The sequence below is a fragment of the Fringilla coelebs genome (assembly GCF_963513975.1).
Source record: "Fringilla coelebs genome assembly, chromosome: 1".
NCBI lineage: Eukaryota > Metazoa > Chordata > Aves > Passeriformes > Fringillidae > Fringilla > Fringilla coelebs.
Window position 1 is genome coordinate 39,845,412 of NC_140028.1, and position 26,379 is coordinate 39,871,790.

Here is a 26,379-nt window from a genome sequence, read left to right on the forward strand (position 1 = left end):
ACGTGAAGTCAGGAAAGGCTGCAAAATCATATTCCTCTTGTCCCAGTCAAGCAGCTATGTAGTCAAAGCAGATTCACAGGGGAAAAAATTATTATAAAAGTAATGTATATAATTATGCACTGGAACATTGCATAATTATCATTAAAATTCAAAGAAGCATGAAAAGGAATACAGAGTGGAAATGTTACAATGCCAAATAAGACTTAAAATTAATTGTAATCTAGGGATGGCTCTCTTCTGTGATTTTAAAAAGGAGGGTAGAGAGGAATTAAAACACTGCATCAAAAATCTCTATTAATTTTATTCCAAGTTTACTATTATTTCAATGGCACTGTAGCCTTGGAAGACAGAAATAAGTTGCCAGTCAAGCTGTAGATCATAGAAGAATTAATGAAACTATCAGCACTGCATGCAAAAGAAGAAATGACTGGTTTTAGGACAAAGCTTTGACCCTTTTGAAAGTTTTGAGTTTGTTTAGTAAAAACAGGCAGAGTTTTCCTAAGCACAGCCACTACACATGTGCATCCTCCACAGAAGGTAATGGATTTGCATAAGAAGCAGGAAGAGTTTACACATACAGAAGGTTTGCCAAATTCGTGTCCTATGTTTTCAGCAGATCTAATCAAGCAGGAACAACTATGAATTCAGGAAATGTGAAACAAAGAATTGGAGGCTCTTCTGGTAAATTGCCTCTGAGGCAAGACAGAAGCCAGCTAGTAAAACCCTGAGACTTCCAGTTGCTTTAGGACCTGAAGGAGCCAGGCTGGTGCTGACTCCCACAGGAAATGCCACAGCCCTACTCTGTACTAATGCAGATAGAATGTGCTTGAAGATATGCTCGCAAAACTCAGTTTCCTTTAAAACATTCTCATTCCAGATACCTCTAACATTCATCTCCAATGGATAAACTTGTCTTTGCCAGGGCACAGCTAATGTTAAATTCCCCCGTCCCCTATTCATAGGTACTGATTAAAACACAAGATTCCTTCAGCTCTGTCAGAGAGCAAGCTGCTTCAGAAACTGAGCTGGACCACCTTCCCAGCAAGCATTTTCTTGCCACCTTTTCCACAAACCTGATTTCATAAATCGTGACCATTAGTACAGAAAGCAAACCACCGAAGTCCAGAACCCACAGCTGTAAGTTAGGGTGGGCACTAGATGTAAGTGTAACCCAGTAACAGCTCTCTCTCCAAAAATCTCCATCAGCAGGCGTGTTCACCTAACCAGACAGCTAAGCCAGTATAGCAGAGCAGCAGTGTATTTCATCAGTTGCTTGAAAAAATGCTTACTTTCAAAAAGTTGTTTATTTCACCTAGAGGAGCAGTCCCCATTTTGCAAAGTCAGAATGTTTGACCTCTTGCAAACATTTTTTTTTCAAGACTCTTCAAGGCAAAGGTGTAATGAGCTCAGGAGCACCAAACAACAGCCTGGCAATGCAAACAACAACCCACAGTGCTCTTGACTTGGAAAATCAGCTTCAGCTGGGGTTTCCTGTACAACTGCCTTCTTTACCCAGCTTATGGTCACAGAGACCACATCCTCCTCTCCCTTTCTCCCATTCCCAGTCCCTCCTGTGTCTTGTAAAATCACAGATGGATGAGGGCAAAAAAATACCTAATGCTCAGCTACCATTTCTTGCATTTTCAGTGTTCCTGAGGAGTCTGGATAAAGCAAAGTGCTTTGCCAGAATGCTATGATCAGAGAGTAATGAAGAGCTCAAGTGTTTGTCCATCAAAGGAAAAAAAAAGGCCTGATCTTATCTAAGAACAAGAATCTTCACTTCTTCACCACAAGCTTCCTTCCATGCTAATTTTAAACTCTCCTGAAACATGCCTCTCCAAATTTCTTCCCCCTTTCCTCTGCAGAGAGGCTAACATCACTTCTGTAAGACTAAATTAGTGTTCCATTGGTACAAACCAGAGTCACGCCAAAAAACTCCACACATCTTGTGTTCTCCTTCACACACAGCCTACATTCAGGAAGAGTGTGATCCACAGGCTACCTCAGCAGAGGTCTGAAAAGATTTCTGTCCATCTTTTGCCCTAAAGACCTATCAATTAGTTCAGAGGGCCAGAGACAGACAAGCCTGGTGAGGGTCTGTGTTGGTGAGAAGGAAATCTCTGGTCTGGAAGCACACACATGCAGCCTGCAAGTCTATTCCTCTCACTCCTGTTATCACCCAGTGGCATTAAGGGCTCTTTACAAATGTGCTCAAAAACCCTACAAATTCTTTCCATAAGAAAAATCCCGGTATCTCTGTTCCAAAGTTTTGTTTGGGCCTCAGCCAGAAATCCTCAGAGAGGCATTCCTGAACATCCCTTTAGGATGACTGCAAGCCAGTCTCAGGAATTTCTCTTGATGGTCTACATCCTATATGACAAGAGGGACTTCTCACATCACCTGTGCAGCACAAGGTCCTGGCCTCTGGGGCCCAGCTGTCAGATCAGGGTGACAAGTGATGTCCATTTGAAGTGACCTTCAAAGCCCTGAGAATGACAATCTCTGACCCTTGTTATCTTGCAGTGATTTACCCAAGTTGTACACAGAGCTGCTCTTTAGTTCATTACCCTTTCCAAGCCTTACATTTCTGAAAACACAGCAATAATTTAAAATGAACACAACGTCCCTAACTCCAATATAAAAATGTCTGCTGTGAAACCACATGTGCTTTTCTCTCCACATCTCAGGTCTGCTTTCACATCAGCACTCACAGATATTCTTTTCTCTCTTGAATTTTACACATTATTTTCAAAGCTACCTCTTTTCTGCCCACTGGCACTCATTTCTTCAGACCATGACCTGGGATCCAGCAGGTTTTCCACATCTACAAAGCTTTTACCCCACTAAAAATAAATTCTCAAGGACAAATTGCCCAAAGAGTTCAGAAAATTTAAAGAGCCCATAGCCACACTAAACCAATAACTATAGGAAAAATAGCTCTTCCATAGAGGCTATGTGAAATAAAAACCTATATTTGATATATTGAACATCTACATAACAATATGTTATATATAATAGACTGTAGAATACAATAATTTCAGTTGGGATGGACCTTCAGTGATCATCTAGTCCAACTCCTTTACACTTCAGGCCACTTTAACCAGAAATTAAAGCATATACTAAGGACATTGACCAAATGACTTTTAAAATATGACAGGTTTGGGGCATTGATCACCTCTCTAGGAAGCCTGTTCCTGTGTTTGACGACTTTTCTGGTAATGAAATGCTTCCTAATACCTAATCCTATAATTATTTGTAAAGCAATAATTACATAAAAGTTTATATAATATTATTTTTGTGAGTTTTTTTGGTATAAATTCCTAATGCTTTATTATACCTATTATTGTTTTCCCATCTTTCCTCATGAGCTATAACAAGTTAACATAATAGGGTACAACAATCTGTAAACTCTAATGCATATTAAAAAAAACCCCAACAAAGGTTGGCTAACAATAACCTACCAGAAATGCCATCATTTCCTACTACTAACACGAAGTACAACCTGCAAGAGCAGAATTATTACTCTGTTTTTGTTACATGCCTCCCTGGACACCCAGTTTTGATAACTGTCCAAGACAAAACACCAGGCTCTGGGAGCTTTGATTGAGGCACTGACACACAAATCCCTCTGGAGTCTCTCTTCAGATTTCATTTAAGACAGAGATAACTTGTATATTTTGAAACAATCATCCTGGTTCATAAATCATACACCAGTACCTGAAACACCATTTCACAATAATTTACCTAAGGATTTGAGACCAAGAAGGGTACACTGAGGTTAGGAGGAGTTTGGCCAGTTAACCTAACTTAAGCAGTAAAAAAATGACACATTTATCAATTCTGAAAGGATTTGCTAAGCAAGAACTCACAAACTGGTCCTTACATTTTCAATTTGTAGCTGCTCAAATTCAAAGCAACCTTTTCACAAAGGAAGGCAGCTGGGTACTGCTGCCATCTGAACAGGTCACCAGCAGTATCTAAGAATTAAGCCTAACCACATATTCCCTTTGAAAACTCTTCCATCCGCTTCCTCCTTTCAATTAACTGTATTTACTCAAAATTGACCAGTAAATTGCATTTTTGTAATGCAAAAATCCTTAGGATAAAATGGCCTAGTATGAATTTCAGACTATAAGAGAAGTAACCTCAAAAAAAAAAAAATTTTTGAGCACATTTTTAAAGTTTTACCTGAGCAGAGAAGTCAATTAGCTTTGGAAGCAACAATTTACTTCCTTCATCACTCTTCAGAAAATCCAGCAAACTTCCTGTTAAAATAGAGAAAGATTAGATCAGTGCGTCTTATTACAAAAATAAACGTCACGTTGGTTCCCCAATTTTCTGGCTAACAAAACTGATGCAGTGACGTATTTTGACATTTTTTCAAGTTGACTACAGCAAGACAGTCTCTTTGCATGATTTAAGGACAGGAACACCCAAATCAGCATGTCAGACATTCAAGTTTTGCTATTTCCCTGGCTGTAGAGAACTCCCATGAGACCACACCTCAGTTCAATGGGGCTGAGTTTGACAAGCATCCTCCCCTCTGGACCACCAGGAAAGCTGTCTAGGAGAATCACATCCATCAATCCTTTCCAAGTCATACAGACTACGTGCCTCAACATTTGTTCATTAAGTTACCAGCAAAATTGCTTGAAAACAGAACAGAAGAAGAAAAACTACTATCCAAGATAATCTGAGAAGGAAACTTTGAATATTTTGTGTAGCAATGCTCTATAGAGCCCTTTCCTGGTAGTGCAGCCACCCTGGCAGGACCGTTCCTCACTCGCCTTATTACACACACCTTTCTCAATTCAAGTCCCACACAGGGCAATTTCCAAGGTTTGTTTTAATTGCCTTGCTATGATACCAAGAACAAAAGTTAGGTAGGGAGTCCAAAAGAACCAGAGCCGTTCTGGGGGTTATCCTTCCATTCAGAAACAACAGAAAATGCTGCATTTAAGAAAACCGTAAAAATGGCTTATCTCACAAATGCAGTAATGAGTCGTAAAATAAAAGCCTCAGCCCATCTTAAGGATAGGTGCTCCTCCCTTTAATATTTGAACATTCAAAAATAACTCTACCATTCCTTTCTTTAAAAAGAAAGGGAACTAGGTTAGGAAAAGCAGAAGAGCTCACTAAACTGTTGCTTGCAGATTGTCGTGGTTTAACCCAGCCATCAACCAGCCCCCAGGCAGGCACTCACTCACCTCCCACCAGTGGGACCAGGGAGAGAATCAGAAGGGTAAAAGGCAGAGAACTCATGGGCTGAGATAAGGACAGATTGATAGGAAGAGGAAAAGCAAAAGCTGTGCACACCAGCAAAGCAAAACAAGGAATTAATTCAGCGCTTCCCATGGGCAGGCAGGTGTTCAGCCATTTCCAGGGGAGCAGGGTCCCATCACATGTAATGGTTACTCAGGAAAACAAACACTGTCCCTCTTTCTTCCTTCTTCCCCCACTTTCTGTACTGAACATGATGCTGTAAGGTCTGGAACATCCCTCTGGTCAGCTGGGCTCACCTGTTCTGGCTGTGTCTCCTCCCACCCTCCCAAGCACCCCCAGCCCCCTCAGCAGTGTGGCAGCACAAAGAGCAGCAAAGGCCCTGGCTCTGTGCAAGCCCTGCTCAGTGATAACAAAAACATCTCTGTGTTATCAGCTCTGTGTTCAGCACAAATCCAAAACAGAACCACATACACCCACTGGGAAGAAAATTAACTCTCCCTCAGCCCAAATCAGCACACAGATCCAATGCTTTTCTCACCTTTTGCCATGAACTCTGTTATAATATAAATAGGCTCTTCTTTGGTCACTACAGCATAAAGCCTAACGAGCTTATCATGCTGAAGTGTTTTCATGAGGTTGGCTTCCTCCAGGAAGGCTTGCACAGACATGGTTCCAGGCTTCAGAGTCTTCACAGCCACTTTGGTGCTGTTATGATAATAACCTGCGAGGAGGGAACAGGATCAGTGCACTGAAGTCACTCTGCAGCCCACAGCGTCCCGACTAGCAGGAATTCGCAAAGCAGGTGAGGTTGGATTCCAGGAATAGCTAAGGGCCTGAAAACAAGTGCCAGATGTAGCACAAATATTTATGCTAGAATTCCTTTTTATTTTGCAACTTATACAGCGCTGCAGAGAAAAATGATCCATTCCCTATTTTTAGAAATCAGTTATCTGAAAAAAAAATAAAGCAAGCAAATGATCTTGCTTCACACAAAGTTTCCATTCACAAGTAGCCCCCAAATACTTGGTCAAGGCACATTTCAATGAATGTCCACTTAAATTGCCTCAGAACAATAGAGTCCAAGGACTGGCTGGAAATTTCTGAAGTATCTTAAATCCCATGATTACACTTATTTCATGCATGCCAGTCTCATGCTTATAATCCTTCCTGTAACCCTTAGTGCTCAAAGTGGAACATTACGGGAAAGTGCCGCTAAATGGTTCTCGTGACCAACGAGGACACACTGCCAGGACTGCAATCCTGCAGTGCTCAGCACAAGATTTAAAAGGTGATAACTTCTTATCACACAGCCCATGCCAGCAGTGGAGGAGACTGTGGCTGTGGCTCATTTCTCTGATTAGCAAACCTCCTAACGTCACATTCTAATTATATAAAAAGCAACTATCTGTAAAGAGAAAAGCAGGGAATCATTTCCAGATTACATGTTTGCCAAACAATAAATCAATGTCAAAGAAGCATTAAAAATATAGAGAAGCAAGCACTGATCCTAAAGTTTATCTTTACCCTAAAGTTCGTCTTGTGAAGTCATATAATTTGAAAAATGAAGAAATAAAAGAGAGAGAAATAGGGATATAAATGACACTTTTATCCTTCACCATACCCATTGCAACATTGTCGAAATATTTGTCAGAAGAGGTAAAACCTTCATGACTCAACAAAATAGCCTCATTCAGCAACAATCCAGATCATTGCCATGATGGATACACCTCTAAACTGGAATCCACCATTTCCTTATGCTATTTATTATCCAGCAAAAGAAACCAGTGGCAAAGTAAGATCTAGCTTCCAGATCTTGATTGTTCTGAGCACTGCATCTTTTTTGAAGAAGTGATTGCTCTGAGCACTGCATCTTTTCTGAAGAAGGATCATCAGCCACTATGCCACAGTCACAAAATATTCACCTGCATGATTATTAAATCTATTTTTCCAACCATGGTCAGGTCAAAACATATCAAAGACATTTCTCTGAGTTACCTAATAGTAAGAAATTACAGTTACAGGTCAAATCCACTGTCAAAGCTCAGGTATATGATTTATAACTATCAGAATAACAGAAAATAAATATATTTCTCTCTGTTTAAGAAGCAGAAAGACTATTTGTCTCATTTCTACTATTCCATTCCATGCCCTAAAACAGAGCTCCACTCTCAATTTGTTGAATTCTCTACTGAACATACTAATTATATACAACTATTTCAGTGAAGCAATTATGACCAACACACTTAACATTAACTATGTAACAGTATTTTACACTCACTAAAGATATCCATCCAACTCAGGTCTTTTGTTTTAAAAAAGATAGTTTGCTTCATTACACATCTCTGTGATACTGAGGTTTTCTTCTGTAAAGAAGTCTACCTTGACCCTCTGGTGGTATTGTACAAAACAAATAGCTGGTGAGAGCACTAGAAATACCTGATCTTGGATTTCTCTCTTGTTAATTTATTTCATCATGTATTGGGAGGGATGGGACAACAAACAAGATGGCCATGAGCTCTATGAGCACACTGGTATTAGTAACAACTGCAGAAGAAAATGCACTTCCAAAGCACACATTACTTATATTCTCATTCAGAGCTTATTGAATAAGAGAATCTTTTCCACCTGAGATGCAAGCAAGATGTGACTCATTAATAAACTACACTATAATCACTGCCTTTGCCTTGTTAACTTTCCTCTTAGCCCTGCTTGAGAATTCTCTTCATGGATTATTAATACCACAGAGCATCATGATTCACATCATATCAGTGCTCACTAGGAACAAAAATGCATAAAACATAGACCCTGCTCTTGCAGGGCTGCTCTGCTTCATCACATCACCACAGCAGCTGCCCAGATGCACTGAACTCTGTGGTCTAAGAACTTTTCATACCATGGCAGGAAGTCAGTCTCTTGGCAGTCTTAGCTACTGTTAAAAATCAAACATGAAGCAAGCAATAGCAGGAAAGTCTGAGGATTGTGTGATGATGTCTCACACAAGGAGCCATGCTCTTCTCTTTTTGAATTCTCAAAAAAATTAAGTGTTTCAGGTATTTATTTTGAAGCTATTATTTAGACAGAGTAGTGTCTTGTATAGCCAGATTGTTCCCAGATTCTTGCATGGGCTTAATCAGGCCAAGGTGTGATATGAACTTGCAATAGACAAGTGAGGTTGAGCCTACCATTTCAGAACAGGACTGGTGATGCAGAGCTTTGGGAACAAGCCTCTAATATGCAGCTTTCTCCTTCCTCTGCTTTTCCAGTAATTCCCTGCAGGGAATACTGGGAACAACTTGTTGGAGCTATGGAGACACGACACTGCTAGAAGGCAGATAATGCTGGAGCAGTTACTGTCAGAGGAGGTGCTGGGAAAGAGTCTGAGGAACAGCAGCTTCTCTGCATCCAACTGCACGTCAGCACTTCACTCCTTCACCTCCTACCGCCATCATTCAGCTGCAGAACAGAATAATGCAGCAGCAGCTCCATCTCTCACTCATCTCCACACAGCCCATTCAATGTGAAGGCAGTAAGCCCAGGCTGCACAACTCATGACCAAAATGCACACATGAACACTAACTTGGTAGCCTAAACCCAGGAAATCTCTATAAAATGCTTTTATTGCACTTGTATTGACAGAAAAAAAAACCTGCCAAACTGATTGCAACTTTTCTCTGTGTAAAAGTAACTCTTCAGAGCTGGAAGAGATTCACCTGCCCATTCCATAAAACAGATTTTCTGCACAGGTCATACAGGAACACAGCCAAGTGCTGGGAGCATATGGAGGCCTGCTTTTTGTTCCCAGGATTTTCTTACTCTTTCCATAATCTAAGTTAATTTCCTGCAAACTGTTCAAGAGGAAGATGTCCACATGGAAGCCCAGAAAGTAGTTATGGATATACTAAAAAGAAAAGACCATAAAAGCTATAATTGCATATTTTTGCATTGCAGTATCAGCATTACCTCTATATTCCCAGATCTCTCAGAAACACAGAAGGGACCTGTGGAAAGCATCTGTGTCCAGCTCCTCCAGGGACACCTAGAGCTGGCTGCCCAGGAATTGTGTCCAGCTGGCTTTTGATTCTCTCCAGGAATGGAGACAGCACAGCCTCTCTGGGCAGCCTGTGCCAGCGCCTGGCTGCTCCCACGGGGAGTGTTTGGAAGGAACCTCCGTGTTTCAGGGTGTGCCTGCTGCCCCTGGCCCTGTCACTGGGCACCACTGAGAAGAGCCTGGCTCCCTCCACTTTGCATACCTCCTCCAGTTATTTACATACACTGATAAGATTGCCCTATGCCTTCCCTCAAAAGAGAGGTGCTCCAGTCCCCTCGTCATCTTTGTGGCTCTCTGTGGGATTTTGTCCAGTAGCTCTACATCCTTCTTTACTCAAAAGCACAGTTCCTCTGAATGGGACACTGCTCCCTCTGAAAGCACAATTCTAAGTATCCTTTATCAAGAAGGAATTTATTTAGTAATGAAACCATGGAACAATACTTCTAATTCACACAATGGCTGAAAAATAATTTTGTTCTCTGTGAGGAGGCAGTGTAAGGACCAGCTCTCAAATCAGGAGAGCACAGCAAGCAGATTATTGCTCAGCACCTCTACATAACTGCCTGGGTGACCATTGCAATACACAGTGTTTGCTGACACCCTGCATCACACAGCTGACCTAAGATGCTTTTCCATCTTGAACTTCCTTGGTTCTAAGATTAACCACGCTCCTGATTTGAGAGGATCTGTGCCATGCAAATCAACTTCTTTCACTTCAGAAAAAAAGCAAAGAAGAGGAAATGCAGCAATTGCTTTCACAGTACGTTAGTTTTTCTCACAGTGCAGCAATTCAGACACAGGGCTCAGGCCCAGTTTAGATGTTAAAATAATGACAAAAACAAAAGGAAGCATCTTGAAGCAGAAACACACTTTTAAAGTTCAATTATTTTCTGTGTCTATGTGCAGAAGTAGTCACTTCCCAAAATGATCTGCATTTTCAAGCAGGTGATTACCTCCTACCACAAGGTCTTCCACAGTGTTTCAGTGTAAGTTAAATATTTGGTGCCCTGGTTTATTAGGCAGAAATAACTGCACAATGGTTGACATTTGTCCCGACTAGTATCTAAATTGTCATTCATGTATATCATAGTTAGAGGGTTTCTTAAGCCTCTTCTCATGAAGGCAGATAAAAGGCTGAATTTGGCTATATCACATTAGAGATGTGCTGCTTGCACTTTTTACGTGATTTATACCAAGAGATTGCACCTAAGACTCAGTTAGAACTTTCTGATTGACACTGTCATTGAGTGTGTTTAATTTTCCACTCATACAGCACCAGTCTGTGCTTTGCTTTTCTAAATGAGAGCATCTCTTCAAAGCAGTGACATTCCTGTCAGACTGACACACTCCCATGGATTATCAGAGACCTCCTCATAGCTCTTTGAGCCAGCTTTGGGACACACTTTTAAGTTGCTCAGAAATGCTCTGCCCATAGAACCTTAGGTCTTAAAATTAATAATGATCATCATCACCATAATCTGATCTTTTATTATAACTATAACAAATTTATTCCTACTTAGACATAATGTCCCAAAAAACAGTTTTGGGGAACGGCTAAGAGAATGACTTGGCCTGAAAAAACACCTTAATGAAGACTTTGGGAGGAAGATATAGTTTACCTCAAATAAGATGCTAACTGGCAAAAAAGTGTGTAAGCAATGAATAGTACCCAGAATGTGCAATGAGGAAGCCAAAAGAATAATCTGATGTCAGAAAAGGCAGCATTTCAAAAGCAAGATGATTAAACCATTTTCACAGAATGTGACACTGGGCATAGCCCCTTGCAAATAGGAAGTCACTAAGGCTGAGGAAATACTGCTTGTAAGCCAACAAAGCAGGTTATTCAGGTTGTAATAACTAATGCTATCATCTTCTGCTGGGCATATATTAATGTTTACAACTTGTAAGTCTTATGACAGTTTTATTATTGCGTGATGAGTCAGGGTATGGGCTGTTCAATCTCTAGTCTTCTTGCTACATAAATCACCTACTTTCTGAGCAGCACCCTGGCAGACAACACTCTTGGGTTAAGTTTGTTCCTTTTTTCACCCAGTATGGCAGTACCATGCACTACATTTCAGGAGGCATCTTCTTCACAAATGGACTATCATACCTCTTTCCACAATTCACTAAAAGACATTGTTTCTTTCTATTTCGTGTTCTTTAACACTTTCTGATTTGAAACAAAGTTTTTTTTTTTCTGAGAGGCTCATTGGTTTTGAGATTCAGGAGCCACATCTTACTATGATTTTGTATTTCTGCCTCAAAACATAACATAAGACTCCATTGTCCTTGACCTTCTAAATTACAGTGCTTACTCACTATTTTTTTCCTTTAAAAGACACAAAAAGGATTTGTTCCACTTCCTTGCCAGGTCTCTACCCCCTTTTACAAGCCCTCTCTCCTCATGAGAAGGTATATTCTGGGCCTGATTTTGCTGTTCTACAAGTATACAGGATAGGTTCATTTCCACTATGCTTTTTGAATGACTCTGAAATGACACTTCCTTCAGAGTTAAATTTCAAAAGAATAAACTTACCCATCCAGACTTCTCCAAACTGACCAGCTCCAAGTTTCTTCACTAATTTAATCGATTCCCGTGGAATTTCCCATGCATCTTTATCCCATGGTTTTTGAGGTTTGGGACTAATACATGCTTTTTCCAACTTTCTGCATAAGCCATCTGATTGCCCTGGTTTTCAAAGGAAAAACAAAATACAAAATTACACTCCTGTGCCACATGACTTGAGACAAACATTGCTTAATTGCACCAGCCAGCCCACAATAATGTTCAAAATAACCAAATGCTATGGTAAAAATGTGGCCTTTCTGGTGCTTTCACAGAAGTTTAAGTGCCTCTGATCTGAAATTCTGCATTCAGAGGCAAATTTAATAAAAAAGTATCACATGCATCTGGTTACTGTCAGATTATTAAGGAGTCTTAGTACAATTTTCACCAAGTAAATACAATATCAGATCTTATTCCTGATACTATGTTGATTAAGATGTACAATGGAGTCAGGTTTGGGATCTGTATTTTGAATTTGTCTTTAATTTTCTTGCAACATAGTTTCAGACAGACGTGCATGCAAGCATAAGTAGGTCAACATTACTTTTTCTCCAGACACTGACCAGCTATAACTTTTATATGAATGTTGAATAATTCTCAGGTTTTCTAGCAGTGTTGAACAGCTAGCACACATATCTAACTAATCAGAAAAATTTCATGGCCAAGTCCTCAGAATGGCTTTGAAAAATTACTATGTGATTTTATGTCCTACATTTTATTGTCCTGTCTTTATTTCCAAGTACAAGAGTAAAAAACCTGTATTTTGGAGCTGTGCAGCAGGAGGTTATGCAGAATGAGAAGTCAGTTTTGCAGCTAAAACATAGATAGACTTGTCCCTTCCTCTCCCCACCTTTTCTTATTTTAAATAAACATATACATTTTATGTGGGTGCAATTTTATTTCTTTGAAGTCTATGGAATATTTCTTCCTTTAAAAACTGATAATTAAAAAAACACATTTACAGGAAAAATAAAACCAATTTCACACTCAACACTCAAGAGGTACAAGACAACATTCACAAGTCTATATGCATTTCTGCCAATTATGAGTAAAAATTTACTCTCAAATAAAATTTCATTTCTAATGTAGGCAATTCTTACTACAGCTTCACATCACCCTAGGTTTGATGAATTGTGTTATAAAGCTAGTCTTCATTTCACAATGGTATGCCACCAGCAACCAGCACTAGATCTAGTTATGGTAACAACAACACTTGGGTTCCAATCAGTTTTACTTTATCTTTGACAACATGCATGCCCAACTTATTTAGGGAAAAAAAAAAAGAAAAAAGAAAAGCTTTGAAACAAAAAGAAGAAACCATTTATTTCCTTCACAGAAAATAATGGCTGCATTCTAATAAATACTTCACTAAATGATTTAACTTACTTTGATAATGTTTGATCATATCATTGATGTTAGGAAAAGTTATTCTTGGAGAGATGTAAAATCCTCCATTGTCTAGACTCCTGATTTTGTAGTGCTTAATAACGTCGCCATGCTCTGGATCATAGTCTCGTATGGAGAGAGAATAGCTGCCTGTGGAAAAAGAAGGAACCCTCATTAACAGAGAGCAAAAATCTACAGAGTCCACACATGCACAGTTGAGCCTAAGAAAATTGCCAATTTGTCTGCTTTTCTTTTCGCTCCCTTATTTCCTCAAAAAGCGTTTTGCAATCCACAGGAGGAAGTTAGCAGAAACCAGCCCTGAACTGGTCACCAAAATGCTTACAGTCACACTTTCTTTTTCAATCTTATTCAACAAACTCGCTGGTTCCATATTCCAGGCAGCTCCACAGTGAGAGCCCAGTTTTGCAGAAAGTCCCTCAGCTCGAGTAGAAGTGGCTGGGAGAGCAGGACTGCGGCTGTCACCCTGCTCAGGCAGAAGCTGAAATCTGGAGATCAGCATTTTGAAAAAGGAACCTGCTGGTTGTCATGGGCCAGCTAGCAAAAGGATAGTTTGGAGATGGCTTCAGGCATGGAGCAGGGAGAGCAGATCTGTTGATCTGCTAGATCTGTTGATCCCTAGGCAGCCCTAGGGAGCCTAACATCATCTGGGATTTAAACTGGGGCAGGAGAACATCTACCTTTAGCTACAGCACTCTTTGTTTCTTCTACTTGTACAATTCTTGCCCATTTTCAAAGGATAAAAAAGGATCTCTCCCTCTTATCTCTCCTCACATACATATCCAGTGATTCTGGGGAGTACTTTCCCATACTCTCAGTACCCTATGTAGAATTTAGGAAACTTCCTTTGAGAACTTCATTTAGGAGTCTTCAGCTGAGAGCACAATGATACAGGCCCATTACCTAGTCAAGAATCTGCAGTATTAGAGCCAAAAAAGCTACCCTGGGGAGAGGCATGACCTGCTGAAAGGCCTCATGTGCCTTCTTCTGCAGGATGCAGTGTTACAGCATCCAGCTGGAATATCCATCCAGACTTACAGTCAGAGTCCACAGGCTGGGGCTTCTCAAAGCTGAAGAGCCTGGAGGCTTCACTAAGATTTTCAGCACAAAGCACACTGTTTACAGCACAAAATTTTACCAAAAAGCTTTCTGAAAAGAATTCCATTACACTGTAGAAGTGAAAACCCTCATCATGCACTAACTACAACTTTAAACTTGTAGCAATGGATACAGACCCAATAATGGAAGACTACAGAATGCAGCAGCTACTATTACAGTAATCTGTCTTTCAATAAAGGAGTCGCCAACATTAAGAAGAGAAAAGATGTCACTTCATTCATTCCTGCTTCTTGTCAGTGTAATCACACATGCTTTTTTGTTTTTCCTTTTATCTCAGCTTTGGGTGTTAGCCTGCAACTCTCTTCTCTCTTTTTATGGTAATTTTCTCATTCTTCTCACTCCTACAGAACTGTAGAAAATTCACACAATAGGATGCACTGAAACTACTCCACACCCAATGCCAATTTTTGTGCAGACTGACTGCATGTTTTTTCTCTCTCTATCAATTCCAAAGTGCCACCCCAAAACCTACCTTTTAATGTTTCACTTTCTCTGATAAGGAAAGATCCAGGACCATTTCCAGGAGCCAGGAGTTGTCTTTCTGCATCTTTTCGGGTTATGTCTTTAAAGAACCATCTGGAAAGTATTTCAAAGAGTTAGAACCACCTCTTTCCCCACCCAAGCATACACCAGAAGGTGCAGAAGTTTGCCAGAATTTGGAGACTGGGAGAACTTACTCTTCTGTTTCCAGGGTGTTTACTTTTGCTACATAGTTGCTGGGAATGAAACCTTCTTTTCTTGTGGTGAGAGATTTTGCTCTCCACCATTCTCCAGATCTGAAAAACAAAACCAGTAGTATTCACAGGAAAGGAAAATGACCTAAATTGTTATTTAGGTTCTAGTCTGCTGAGAGCTTTGCCCAGGCTGGAGAGAGAAGCATAATCTTCCCTCTGAGGTGAAGCACCCTGGCTCCACCAGATCCATGTGGGTCACTGTTACTGAGGCCAGCTGCCAAACCAGAGAACTGTAGACTCAAAAATGGTTTGGGTTAGAAGGGACCTAAAAGATCATCCCTGCCATGGGCAGGAACACCTTCCACTGCAGCAGTTTGTCACAGACCTATCCAATCTGGAATAACTCCAGAAAGCATTTTGTACTATCACACGTAAGAGAGCTCACTTGCTGTTCATACACCCATGTACAAGTAAGTACAAGTAGGATATTAAAGCACTGTAAAGGGAATTAGATGAGCCCAAAGAAAATCTGCAGTACAACCAATACTGCCATACTTACTCTTCAATAACTTTCAGTTTTTCTCCTTTTTTGAAGGACAAGTCCTCTTCATGAATGCCTTCATAGGGATACAAAGCTACCACAATGACTCCCTGCTCCTCTGCATCTACAAAAGCAGAAAGACAAAGGCACATTCACATCACTTTGCAGGCTGACATGGGCACAGCACACAGCTGTGGGATTTCTATAGAAACATACCTGGACTGACAAACCTCTGTCCTGGTAAGAGCTGTGCTTCTGGATTTGCCTACAATAAAATATGCCTTTAATTAAGCAGTTTTAGATCTTTGTGATGATCTTAAATTACAATTACTTATTATACAGTTGTTTTGGTATCAACTCATATGTCCTAAAAGGAAATGCTCAGATTTTTTCCCACCATTCTTCAAAATATGTATTATATATAAAAACATATATTATTTATATGACAATATAAAAACATAGTAAGTCCCCCCAGATTTTAAATTGAGCGGCTCAGATCTTGTGAAGGTGTGGCACAAGCTGTGGGGAAGAAGTTCACAGCTTTGGGACTTCTGCTGAAGAGGATTTAGCTAGGGCACTTTAGCAGGACAGTTATTGCCATGTAGCTGTCATGCTAAAGAACTACAAGCATGGTTATGCCACTAAGACTGTGCAAGGGAGCAAAAAGAGTAATTTAGAAAAAAGGTAGTTTGTGATGTGTGTTCATCAGCTGAGAGCACACTGAGTTCACTGTGTCAGCTGGGGAGAGCAGGGAGCCAGTCACACCTGCAGAGAGCAGCTCCATCAACAGGGGCAGTCAGGACACAGTTTCTTCAGCACAGCAGAGAAGGTGGGGGAGAAAAAGGTACCAGTCAGGCTGCAAATTAGCAAACCCACTTGGTACCCAGCAGAATTCCCCATCCCAGCACTCTTCCTTCCAATGCCAGGCAGCACACACAGAACATGACAGCCTGTTCCTCCCGCAGCACAGCGCTGCTCCCTGCACCACTGCACCCTCCCATCCTTACTCACACACCTCAGGCAAGGCTGAGCAGTGGCCCCCAGTGAGTAAAGCTGACTAGAGCTGGTAAAAAATCACCCATGATTACTTCAGCCTTTAAATGGAATAACCAACACCCAGATCCCATAGCTATTAAAAACCCAACACCAATGCTTTTAAAAATGGATCTAAACTATTTCAGGTTTTCTGATCTAGCATTCTTTTGCAGACATGGTTATATCTACTCAAGCATTGCTAAGTTACTTTTCTTAATGCAGAAAACTATGACAAACATAAAGTTGTAAACCACCATGTTTAATTTTTATTCCTCTAGGTACTTATTGATTGAGAGTGAACTGCACACAATTTGAATTTTTCCATGCATATGCTTTGGATTGAAATTTAAGTTACGCCAGTCATGCTTTGTTCTTGCTACAGGAATTCTCTCCTGAGACTATCTACTTACTGGCCTTTGCTGTTTATTGGACGTTGGATCCCTCACATAAATAGTTCGTTCAGTTTTACGTACTGGTTGATTCTTCAAATCTTCGTGCAGATTGTCTTTCCTTTTTGATTTTATACACCCCATATTTCCTGTTGAAATAAAAAAGGTGTTAAACAAAATCTTTGTGCCATAAACTAAGCCCTTTCCCGTGAAATCATCTGAGCTACATAGTAAAAATGTTCTTCCTTCTCATATAAAATGGTTCATGGGAAAAACAACTGAAGGCTAGGCCCACACACTGATAGCTCTTTTCTGTTGCAAAGGAAAGAAACTACCTCGTCTCAATCCACAGAAGAAGTAAACAGTTATTTAACATTTCTTCAGATTTTTTGTATTTTCTCCCCAATCTATTTTTCCCCGCCCAAACCCCTTGTATCTTTCTCATACTTCTCTGAGCTTTGGAATAGATATCATAAAAATGCAATTATTGCAGGGATAACTTTTATCTGTGTGTTTTAAAGAAAAGACTCTTCTGGAAGATATAGGAAAAAAAATTCCTGTCCAAATTCTGAGAACTGCAGCTGGAAGTAGCACCGCCTGTATCTCCCCTGTTCATTTTGCAGAAGCCAGTCTAGCAGGGAGCTGTGTTTGACTCAAATCCCTGTCTCACATGAGGCTGATGACTTGTGCAGTCCCAGCTCCATGGCAGGCACGCTGCCACTGTGACCTTCAGCAAGGCATCTCCTTGTTCACACAGGCACGCTACAGCAGCCTAAAACAGCCGATGTGTGTGCCAGCGATGGCAAGCCACCACACAAGGACTTCTTTTCCAGTACCATTTAGAAGGCTAATTCCTCTCTCAGGATGTGCATCCATGCTAAATCAGATGAGATACAGCTGTTAGCATCTGCATGACTGGAACCTGACTGCTAATCCCGTGACACAATTACATAGTACTCCAGCAAATATATATACAGCATCATCTCTACAATCCTCCCTCCAAGGAAGGTAATTATACTTACTCTTCCAAGAATCCACTGTGAATGCTTTTCAACCCTCTCCTTCCCTCCTCTCTCCCTCCTTTCAGGTCAGTGCTCTAATGCTAGGTTCACAGTCACATTTTCCCTTGCAGGCACACAGTCTCACTCCCCCCTGCCCTAATTAATGTTTAATGCCAGTTCTTTGAAGAACAATGTAAAACCTAAAACAAGAGCTCCGTGCAAATATAGGCTCAAGTAAACAAGCACAGCTGGAGAAGCTAAAGCAGATTGTAAGACTCTCCTCCCACTTTTACCTTCATTTCTAGGACAAAAAAGGTTCATGGTAGTGAACAGGTAAAGCAGTAGCAGAAGTGTCCATTGGCAGACACAACTGTATCAATGGGACAGAGCCTTGCAGCTGCAAAATTTAAACAGACTGGACTGGGCTCATGTTAAGACTCATATTTTTGTAACAATACCTATGATAATCACAATCCTAACTGATTACAAAAATAAACCAAGGCAACAAGCAGTCCCACATGGCAAGTCTCAACTTCCAACATCATCTTCATTTATTGTCCCATCCTGCCCTTGAGGAAGTACTGCATAATGACACATGCACTGTCCTATCCACAGTCAGAGTGTTTTCTTCTAAATATGACAGAGGGATACTTCCTTTCCCACCATTTCTGCAAATTATCTGCCACCTATTGCCAACACATCTTGGATGTCCATAAGATTCAGCAGTGATCTGTGATCCTGGCTTAAAGCAGCATTAAAACCCACTGCTCCCCTTCTTGTCTTCTCTGGAAGACAAGAAAATAAGAGGAATCCTACAGAAAATCAACAGGCACTGACCAGGCAGAGAAAAAAAGTTTCCTCTTGCTGACTTTCAACATCAGTGTTCCCACACTTATTTGAAAGCACTGGAGCACATCTTCATGCAGGAGCTTCCCTTAGAAGCAAACATCTTTAATGCTTAATTTTAATGCTTTCCTTTTTGCAATGCTCAGCTACATGTGGGTTGCATACTAGTTGTTTTGCAATACTGAGAAGGATTTTAAAATTTATTTTATTTATTTATAACTGAGGTATGTGGATGACTCTTGTTCTGTCGTTCATGGTTCATAGGAAATTTCTGTACACCCACAGGCAGACTGGTGTTTGCAAACTCACCCTAGACATCAGGAAGGCCAGTGTTTAATTACCTGCTGTATCTGCAAGATCAGGTATTTATCCACTTAAGTGCTAACCTTTCTGCTCTTGAATAGTTCTGCTTGTACAGAACAAACAGCTGAAGTGGAGGGCATGAAGTAATTTGATCTAAGCTGTCAGCCAAAACTCCCTTTCCCTATTCCTGTAAGAAAGCTGAGCACATCTTTACAGACTGCAGCATGCCCAGTGTCAGTGTAAACTCAGAGAAAAGCATTTTTTACTCAGATTTTTCACTGCAGCTGAAAGCACATGAACAGCTGTAAGTTAAATCTGCTGTGAGGCTGTGTTGAGCTCAAGGTTGGCATGTGTTCACGCAGTAAGAACTGATCACTAATAACTATGCAGAGGTGCTTTGAAATCACACAGAAGTTTACTTGATGTCATGTGAAATCCCACAAATCACTTTGTGAGATGACCCTTGTGATGGCTTCAAACAAAGAGAAGACCCTGAGGCTCATCATGAAGCACTGCTTTTTCTGGGTTCTTCTCCTCATAGAGGTGAAAGTCCACAATCCCCACAGGACTCAGCTGGTTCTACATGAGAAAGTCCCAACAGTGGGTGCTGAAGCACACAGCTGGTTCAAGGGGGTTATTGCCCCTTTCACTCCAGGATAGCCCCAAGGACTGAACATCTAGGAGGAGCCAGCTGACAACAAGGGTTTACCTACAGGTGAGCCCCACACTGCATTCTCCCAAAGCAGCCCCAGTCTTGCACTTCAGTTCTGCTCCAGAACACAGATTACAGCTGAGCATGTGGGCAACTGCTTCAGGAGTGGCATCCTGACCTAACTAAAACAGCAGTGCAGGGAGGAGTGTATAAATAAATCAATAAAACATTTTACTTGCTGTAAATGTTTATTTGCCTAGCGCTCTGTTGCTGTGTCACAAGGAAGTGTTTTGTGCAGATAAAAAGAGAAAGAGAAAACAGTAAGTAAAGAGCAATGGAGAGAGCCCAGCATCATTACAAACCAAACTCCATTATTCTTTATCAGAGATAAAAATAATTTATACATCAGAGAAAATGCTGCCAGTCCCTACTCAGATGTTTTCCATTCCAACAGTTCTGTAACACACGAGACACTACTTCTATTCATGCTTTGCATTTATTGTCCTGCCCACACTTCTAGACATGAAAGATTAACACTGAATTAAAAAAAATTATATTTTACACAGCTGCTAATCTTTATAAACAGATATCTAAAAAAGTAACAGCTTCCCTTTTAACAAAGACCATACTGTAGTTTATGGCTAAAAGGTAAACACAAGTACTTAGGTTAACAGCTGCTGCAAGGTGACAAGAATCTAGGTTCAGGCACCCTTCAAAAAGCCACAGGAGTATCCATAAGAGCTATGACACAGAGCCTCTGCAGCAGGTTTTTCCAAGACACTGATTTTGATGTCTACATTTGCCTTGAATTTTCTCTCTGAATCCCCTATCTCATCTTGGGTCTACAGCACTTGGGTCTTCATCCCAAAATGGCTTGGGAGGAGTGGAAGTCAGAAACTAATGCAGCATTCTTCCAGGGTTAATACCTGCTGTCTGTCCCCAAAATAGAATTCCTTTATCTGCCCTTTTCTACACTTCCAGCAAAGTAATGTGTTTAAAGACACAAAACTTCCTACTGCAAGCAGCCAAGTTTCATGTGACCATCACCTCTCCATCCCCCATCAGCAGCATTTGGGGTTTCATTTCATCCCAGTGCTAACCCTTTCTATCATCTACAAAGGTGATCTCATTTTTTATTTTGTGTTCATAACCATTCTCTTCCTTGTGATTTTGTTACATACAACATATATGGTGAATATTAGAAGCTATTTCCTAAAAAACCCACTGGACATGTCTGGTCTTTTCTTGATCAAAGTCATGTCTTCATGGAAAGGATTCTCAAATCTTCATAGACTATACTTCAGCTCTTCCAACAATAAATTAACTTTTAAAATAGTTAGAACTACAACAATGAGCATACAAGCTCTATTTTATCAAAGTATGTATTTTATCCAATAAATATCTGTTGTTGAAAAGGTCAGTAATCACTTATCAAAACACCTATGTGGCTTAGGGTTTTAACAGATATATACATATGCATTTAACAGGTACATAAATAAAATAAATCTGTATTCAATTGAGCACAAAGAGTAAACTCTTCCTTTAAACCACAAAGTTTTCATGCGTAAGAATAAAGAAAAGAAATTAAAACCCCCAACTTACTCTGAGTCTTGAATATTGCTTTATATTTAAACTTCTGAATCAAAGAACAGGAAGCAACTGTTTACATCTGTATATAAAATCCTAACTGGATTCACAGCAGGAGCTTAAAGGGGGCTTAGAGAGCAGAGGAGTAAATAGTTTTATTTTTAATACCTCTTCCAAAATCTGAAAACAAGACCATAGCCCTCTTCTGTTTTAGATGCTTCATTCTGGCCTTTAATACCCGTTGGTTTGCTGCTACTTCACAAGTTATAATCAGAGTAACACAGTGATGCCTTTGGCTGAACTCCTGTGCATGTCCCTCCTAAACAAGGCAGAAGTGTCTCAAAACTCAGAGTGATCAACTTAGATTAAAACTGCTGGGAGGAAGGATCATAAGCCTGCTCTGCTCAAATACACAAACACCTGCTGTCTCAGAAGCTCATCCAACATTCTATCAATCAACTGGTCAAATTTATAATTCTATGGAAAAAAAATTAAGGAAATCTTAAATGCAAGTACTTCATTTACCTTAATCTTCAGTGCTTACTTTCACTTTATGTTGATCTGCTTCCACATCATCTATGCTACCCAAGTGATGCAAGGATCTCCTTCTTCTCTGTTATTGGGACTATGTGGTGGACTGTTTCTGGGAAACCTGGGTTCATTTCTGACCCATCATTACATGGCAAAGCAACTGCCAAGAAATACAGAGCAGGAGTTTAACTAGAGGTGGTAAAGCTCAGCAATGGCTTAGCAGTACTGGTCTACACATATTTGTGCAAGTGAAGATTTGCCACTAGACCACAGTGAGAGTAAGAGTGACAAAAATAAATTATCTGTGGTTGGGAGCAATATGAAAACATCAACAGGAGAGCAACTGAAGAGAAGTCATTTTCTGTCCCTCGCCGGTCTCAGTTGTTAGATTTAAGCTTGTTCAGTCTTATTCTTATACCTGCAATTCACCATACATATCTATAGCTATACATTAATTTAATAATATATAATATTATCTATAGATACACATTGCAATTTTACTGTAAGTCCTGACTGTCTGATAACTTTCATCAAATTAGACTCATGGAAATGCAGAAATTTGGGGTCAGCTTTCATTTTGAGCTTGTTTCACTTCCTACATCTTGTTTTTGCACTGGCAGCTAACTAGGGGAACTTCAGCAGTTTCTTCCTCCATTGCCTTTCTGCTAAAATGACTCTGTTTGTCTCAGTCAACCCTCATTGCATGTATTTTAATATTTTGTCAAATTTAGCTTATTTCTGCAGGTCTGGATCACCCCATCTCATCCCTTATATATGATAGTCACGGGCTTATACACACGGGCACAAATCACCATGTGCTCCCTGCAATGCTTATGGAAAGGAGCATGGATAACCTGCATCTACTCAGTGCTTGGCTGTGACAGACTTGCCCTCTGTGGACTGCCACTGCTCCTCAGTTGTGAGAAGCCATAGTCCAGCTGCCAGCATTTAAAAGAAAATGAAAAAATAATGGGGGGAATTCTTTAAAGTGCTTCAATCTTCTTTGTGGAAAAGGTGAGACAAAGTTAAAATAATATTTTGACATAAATATCTATATAAACAGGTCGAGAAGAGAAACAAGTTAATCCCCTGTGTCACAAACATTACTGTGGTGAAAAAGTATGCAACAAGCACGTTACTTGAAAATTTCTTCATACCTGATTTCACTGAAGTCAATCCCTCAAATTTTCCAAGGGTATATGTCTGTCACAGCAAGACAACATTGCTATCTCATTTATCAACCATGATTAGAGCAAAGGACTACAAAATACTCTCTAGGAAAGGCAGATCTGTTCTAGGCAGCATAATCACATGGCACAAGCTCAGCAGCAAGTTTTCCATGCTCCATTTTTAGAGAGATTAATGGGTGATGGTGGGGAAGAACAAAATATTATTGCTGAAATTTTTCAGAACCTCACTCTGCTTGGCTTAGAAGCTGTCATGTAAGTCCCAGTCTTAAAAATGTTTTGGAGACAATAATGGCATTTAGCCCTTGATCCTCTTGGGAGATTAGGAAGAAGTCACATCTTCAGCCTGTCTTCTAGACTTTAAAGACCAAACCCTCTCAGTTTTTTCCAGTTCTGCTGGTTATCCTAGCAACCCTTCTCCACATCTGTTTCACTTTGAACCCATCTCTCTTAAGTACAGGAGGCTGGAGCTGCCCAGATGTTTCAAGATGATTTTCAGCAATGTCTTGAAGCAAATAATATTACTATTTCTTCCACCTACTGAAATACATCACTCAATAAATCCCAGAAATTAATTTATGATTTTCACGCTTTCATCACATTGGCCTTTCATAATCATATGGCCATCTAATAAGACATTCAGGTTTGTATCACTTTCCATAATGACAAACTATTCTCACAGCAGACTTTCCTATCTCCTGTGGCATTATTTCACACCCTGATATTAAATTTCTCCCCATCGTGTTCCCAGGCTATTCATCATTCACGATATTCTCAGACATCTGTGCGTTTCTAGTGTCTCTTAATATCACAAGGGACCTCATAGTTTTTCATTGCAAATGAAAGTACTTTTTAAAAGTCTCAATGCAATGCTAATGTAACACCAGGAAACAGAAAGTGGTCCTGCTAAGAGACTGGTAGTGGTTCCTGTCTGCTGCACTTCCCCTTGATCCGCTTCTTTCACAATTCATTCCTCAGCAATTGAGACCAACACAAATTCTACTCTGTCCATGCTACCTCAGATAATTTTTATGCTTTCCTACATCAGTTATAGAAAGTATCACCCTACAAATTCCATGCTCCCAAACATCTGCACTCCTACTACACTCATACATCTATCACATTTCTACTTCCTCTGCAATGCTCACTTTTGAGCCCTGTACCAGTACTTCTGTCTCTCCTTTTCCAAGACCTGATTCCCAACAAAAAGGCACAAATTAAACCAACTAAACCAGTCTGGGTTGGCAGACACCTTCCCTGACTCCTCCCCAGGCTGACTACTGTTCTCAATTAAACTCTCACCACCCATTCCTCTATTGTTTGGTGTCCTGTTTTTCTTCCCCATGTTTGCCTTCATATTGAAATGAGGGGTAAGAACTCTACAATATTCATACCTCGAGTCCACATCCTTAAAATGGAAATTCAAGTTACAACAGGGCCAAGAGGTGTGCTGCCATACAACTGTACTGGAAGTGGACTGTGGATGAGAATCAATAAAATGGTTTGGTTGGAAGGGACCTGCTAGATCATCTAGTTCCAAGCCCCCTGCTCTGAGCAAGGACACCCTGTACTAGACCAAGTTACTCAGAGCCCAATCCAACCTGGCCTTGAACTTTTCCAGGGATGGGGCAGCCACAGCTTCTCTGGGATACACGTGCCAGGGCCTCACTGCCCACACAGTACAGATTTTATTCCTAATATCTAATCTAAACCTGCTCTCTGTCAGTTTAAAGCCATTCCCCCATGTCCAGTCTCTCCAAGCCCTTATAAAAAGCCCCTCTCCAGCTCTCTTGTGGTCCCCCTGTAGGTACTGGAAAGCTGCTCCCTGGAGCCTTCTCTTCTCCAGGCTGAACAGCCCTGCCTCTTAAGTCTGTCTTCACAAGACAGGAGGAGTCATACAGCAAAAATCCCCCAACAGCTGACATAAGAACTGAGAACTTTTGGTGAGATAAAATATCTGGAGTTGCCATACAGTTACTGATGCTATATTGATGTGTTTCTGGAAAAGACAGACCTGTTCTGAGCAGCAATATCATATCACATCATATCATATCATATCATCATATCATATATCATATCATATCATCATATCATATATCATATCATATCATCATATCAATCTTTTTTTCCTTATACTTCCCATTTTGATGTTTTTTTCATACTAGATGAGGCTTTTTAGTGATGCATTAACCAACATGAATGAACACATTGCTGTACTAAATGGCAAATAAGTGGCTTAGGTTATCACATCCCAAACTTCCAATAGGAAGGAGTGCTTTGGTAAAACTAATTCTATCAAAGTAAGCAGTTTTCTATATTAAATGGTACTTTCCAACCTTTGCCTGAGTTGCTTTTTAAGTATCCAGGGAGAGGGTAACTTTATTCTGTGCTTGGTTAAAATACACAGTCTTTGCTGGAGCTCATAAATGACACATAAAATAAATATCATCATAGCTGATGACATGAAAAGTAACTCTAACAGGGGTAGGAAGCTTTGGCCAAGAAAAAAAATCTTCCATTTTTCAGTAAATTCACTACAGTTTTGCCTAGAACAGTTAAAATCTTGGTTTCGTGAAGGAATTTGGGCAGTTGTTAAAAACCAAAAAAACAACACGTTAAAATAAATAAAAATCAGCAAGAAATACTGAAAATAATGTCACTGTGGTGGTATAATGATGCTATAATTCTTTCAGAAGGATTAAAATAAAATCCTGCAACAAAACATCACACTGGAATGAAACAGAATTTGTACAAACTACTGATCTAGTTTATTCACTTGAAGGAAAAAAAGTTACCAAAACATAAGAAAGTTAATCCACGGAAGATTGTAATTTTGCTAACATTGCATAATAGACTTTACATATTATGAAAATGTTCCAGATTCATTTAGTCGGTATTTTTGGCACTAATTTTAAACCAAGTCTCACATTAAAATAACATCTGTTTTCTGACCTTGTAATACTTGCTTCATTTTATTACAATCATTTGCCTCTACTGCATCCTCCAGAATTTTGAATCAATATCAACAATGAATTAATTCACTTTGCCAGCCCTCAGGCAACCACATCTTCCATTTCCTCAACTTTTTTCCACTGTACTGTATCTTTTGAAGATAGGGGGAAAGGTCGAATAACATCTTAATTTGACATAACAGAATAAGTACTTCTATCAAATTCTTCAAAAGGATCTTATGACATGGAACAGAAAAGCTGTGCCAACACATTAACCAACTTAAAGCAAAGGTTCCCAAAATACTTTAAAGACTTTAAA

The 26,379-nt window shown here is 40.0% G+C and overlaps 1 protein-coding gene across 5 annotated transcripts in view; it reads right to left on the reverse strand.

The window, feature by feature from the left end:
* LYN (LYN proto-oncogene, Src family tyrosine kinase) overlaps nucleotides 1-26,379 on the reverse strand; it is a 50,141-nt gene that overhangs the window by 11,844 nt on the left and 11,918 nt on the right. For 3 of the 5 annotated variants that reach the window (XM_084211088.1, XM_084211086.1, XM_084211087.1), the window contains exons 2-10: nucleotides 17,024-17,151; nucleotides 15,795-15,843; nucleotides 15,597-15,702; nucleotides 15,041-15,139; nucleotides 14,836-14,939; nucleotides 13,227-13,376; nucleotides 11,811-11,963; nucleotides 5,762-5,944; nucleotides 4,189-4,265 (exon numbers count right to left, since the gene is read on the reverse strand). In XM_084211088.1, the coding sequence (XP_084067214.1) occupies nucleotides 4,189-4,265; nucleotides 5,762-5,944; nucleotides 11,811-11,963; nucleotides 13,227-13,376; nucleotides 14,836-14,939; nucleotides 15,041-15,139; nucleotides 15,597-15,702; nucleotides 15,795-15,843; nucleotides 17,024-17,146 (1,044 nt within the window). In that variant the 5' untranslated portion in view covers nucleotides 17,147-17,151. The remainder of the gene's footprint in view (nucleotides 1-4,188; nucleotides 4,266-5,761; nucleotides 5,945-11,810; nucleotides 11,964-13,226; nucleotides 13,377-14,835; nucleotides 14,940-15,040; nucleotides 15,140-15,596; nucleotides 15,703-15,794; nucleotides 15,844-17,023; nucleotides 17,152-26,379) is intronic. The other 2 variants (XM_084211090.1, XM_084211089.1) reach the window with 1 other exon arrangement.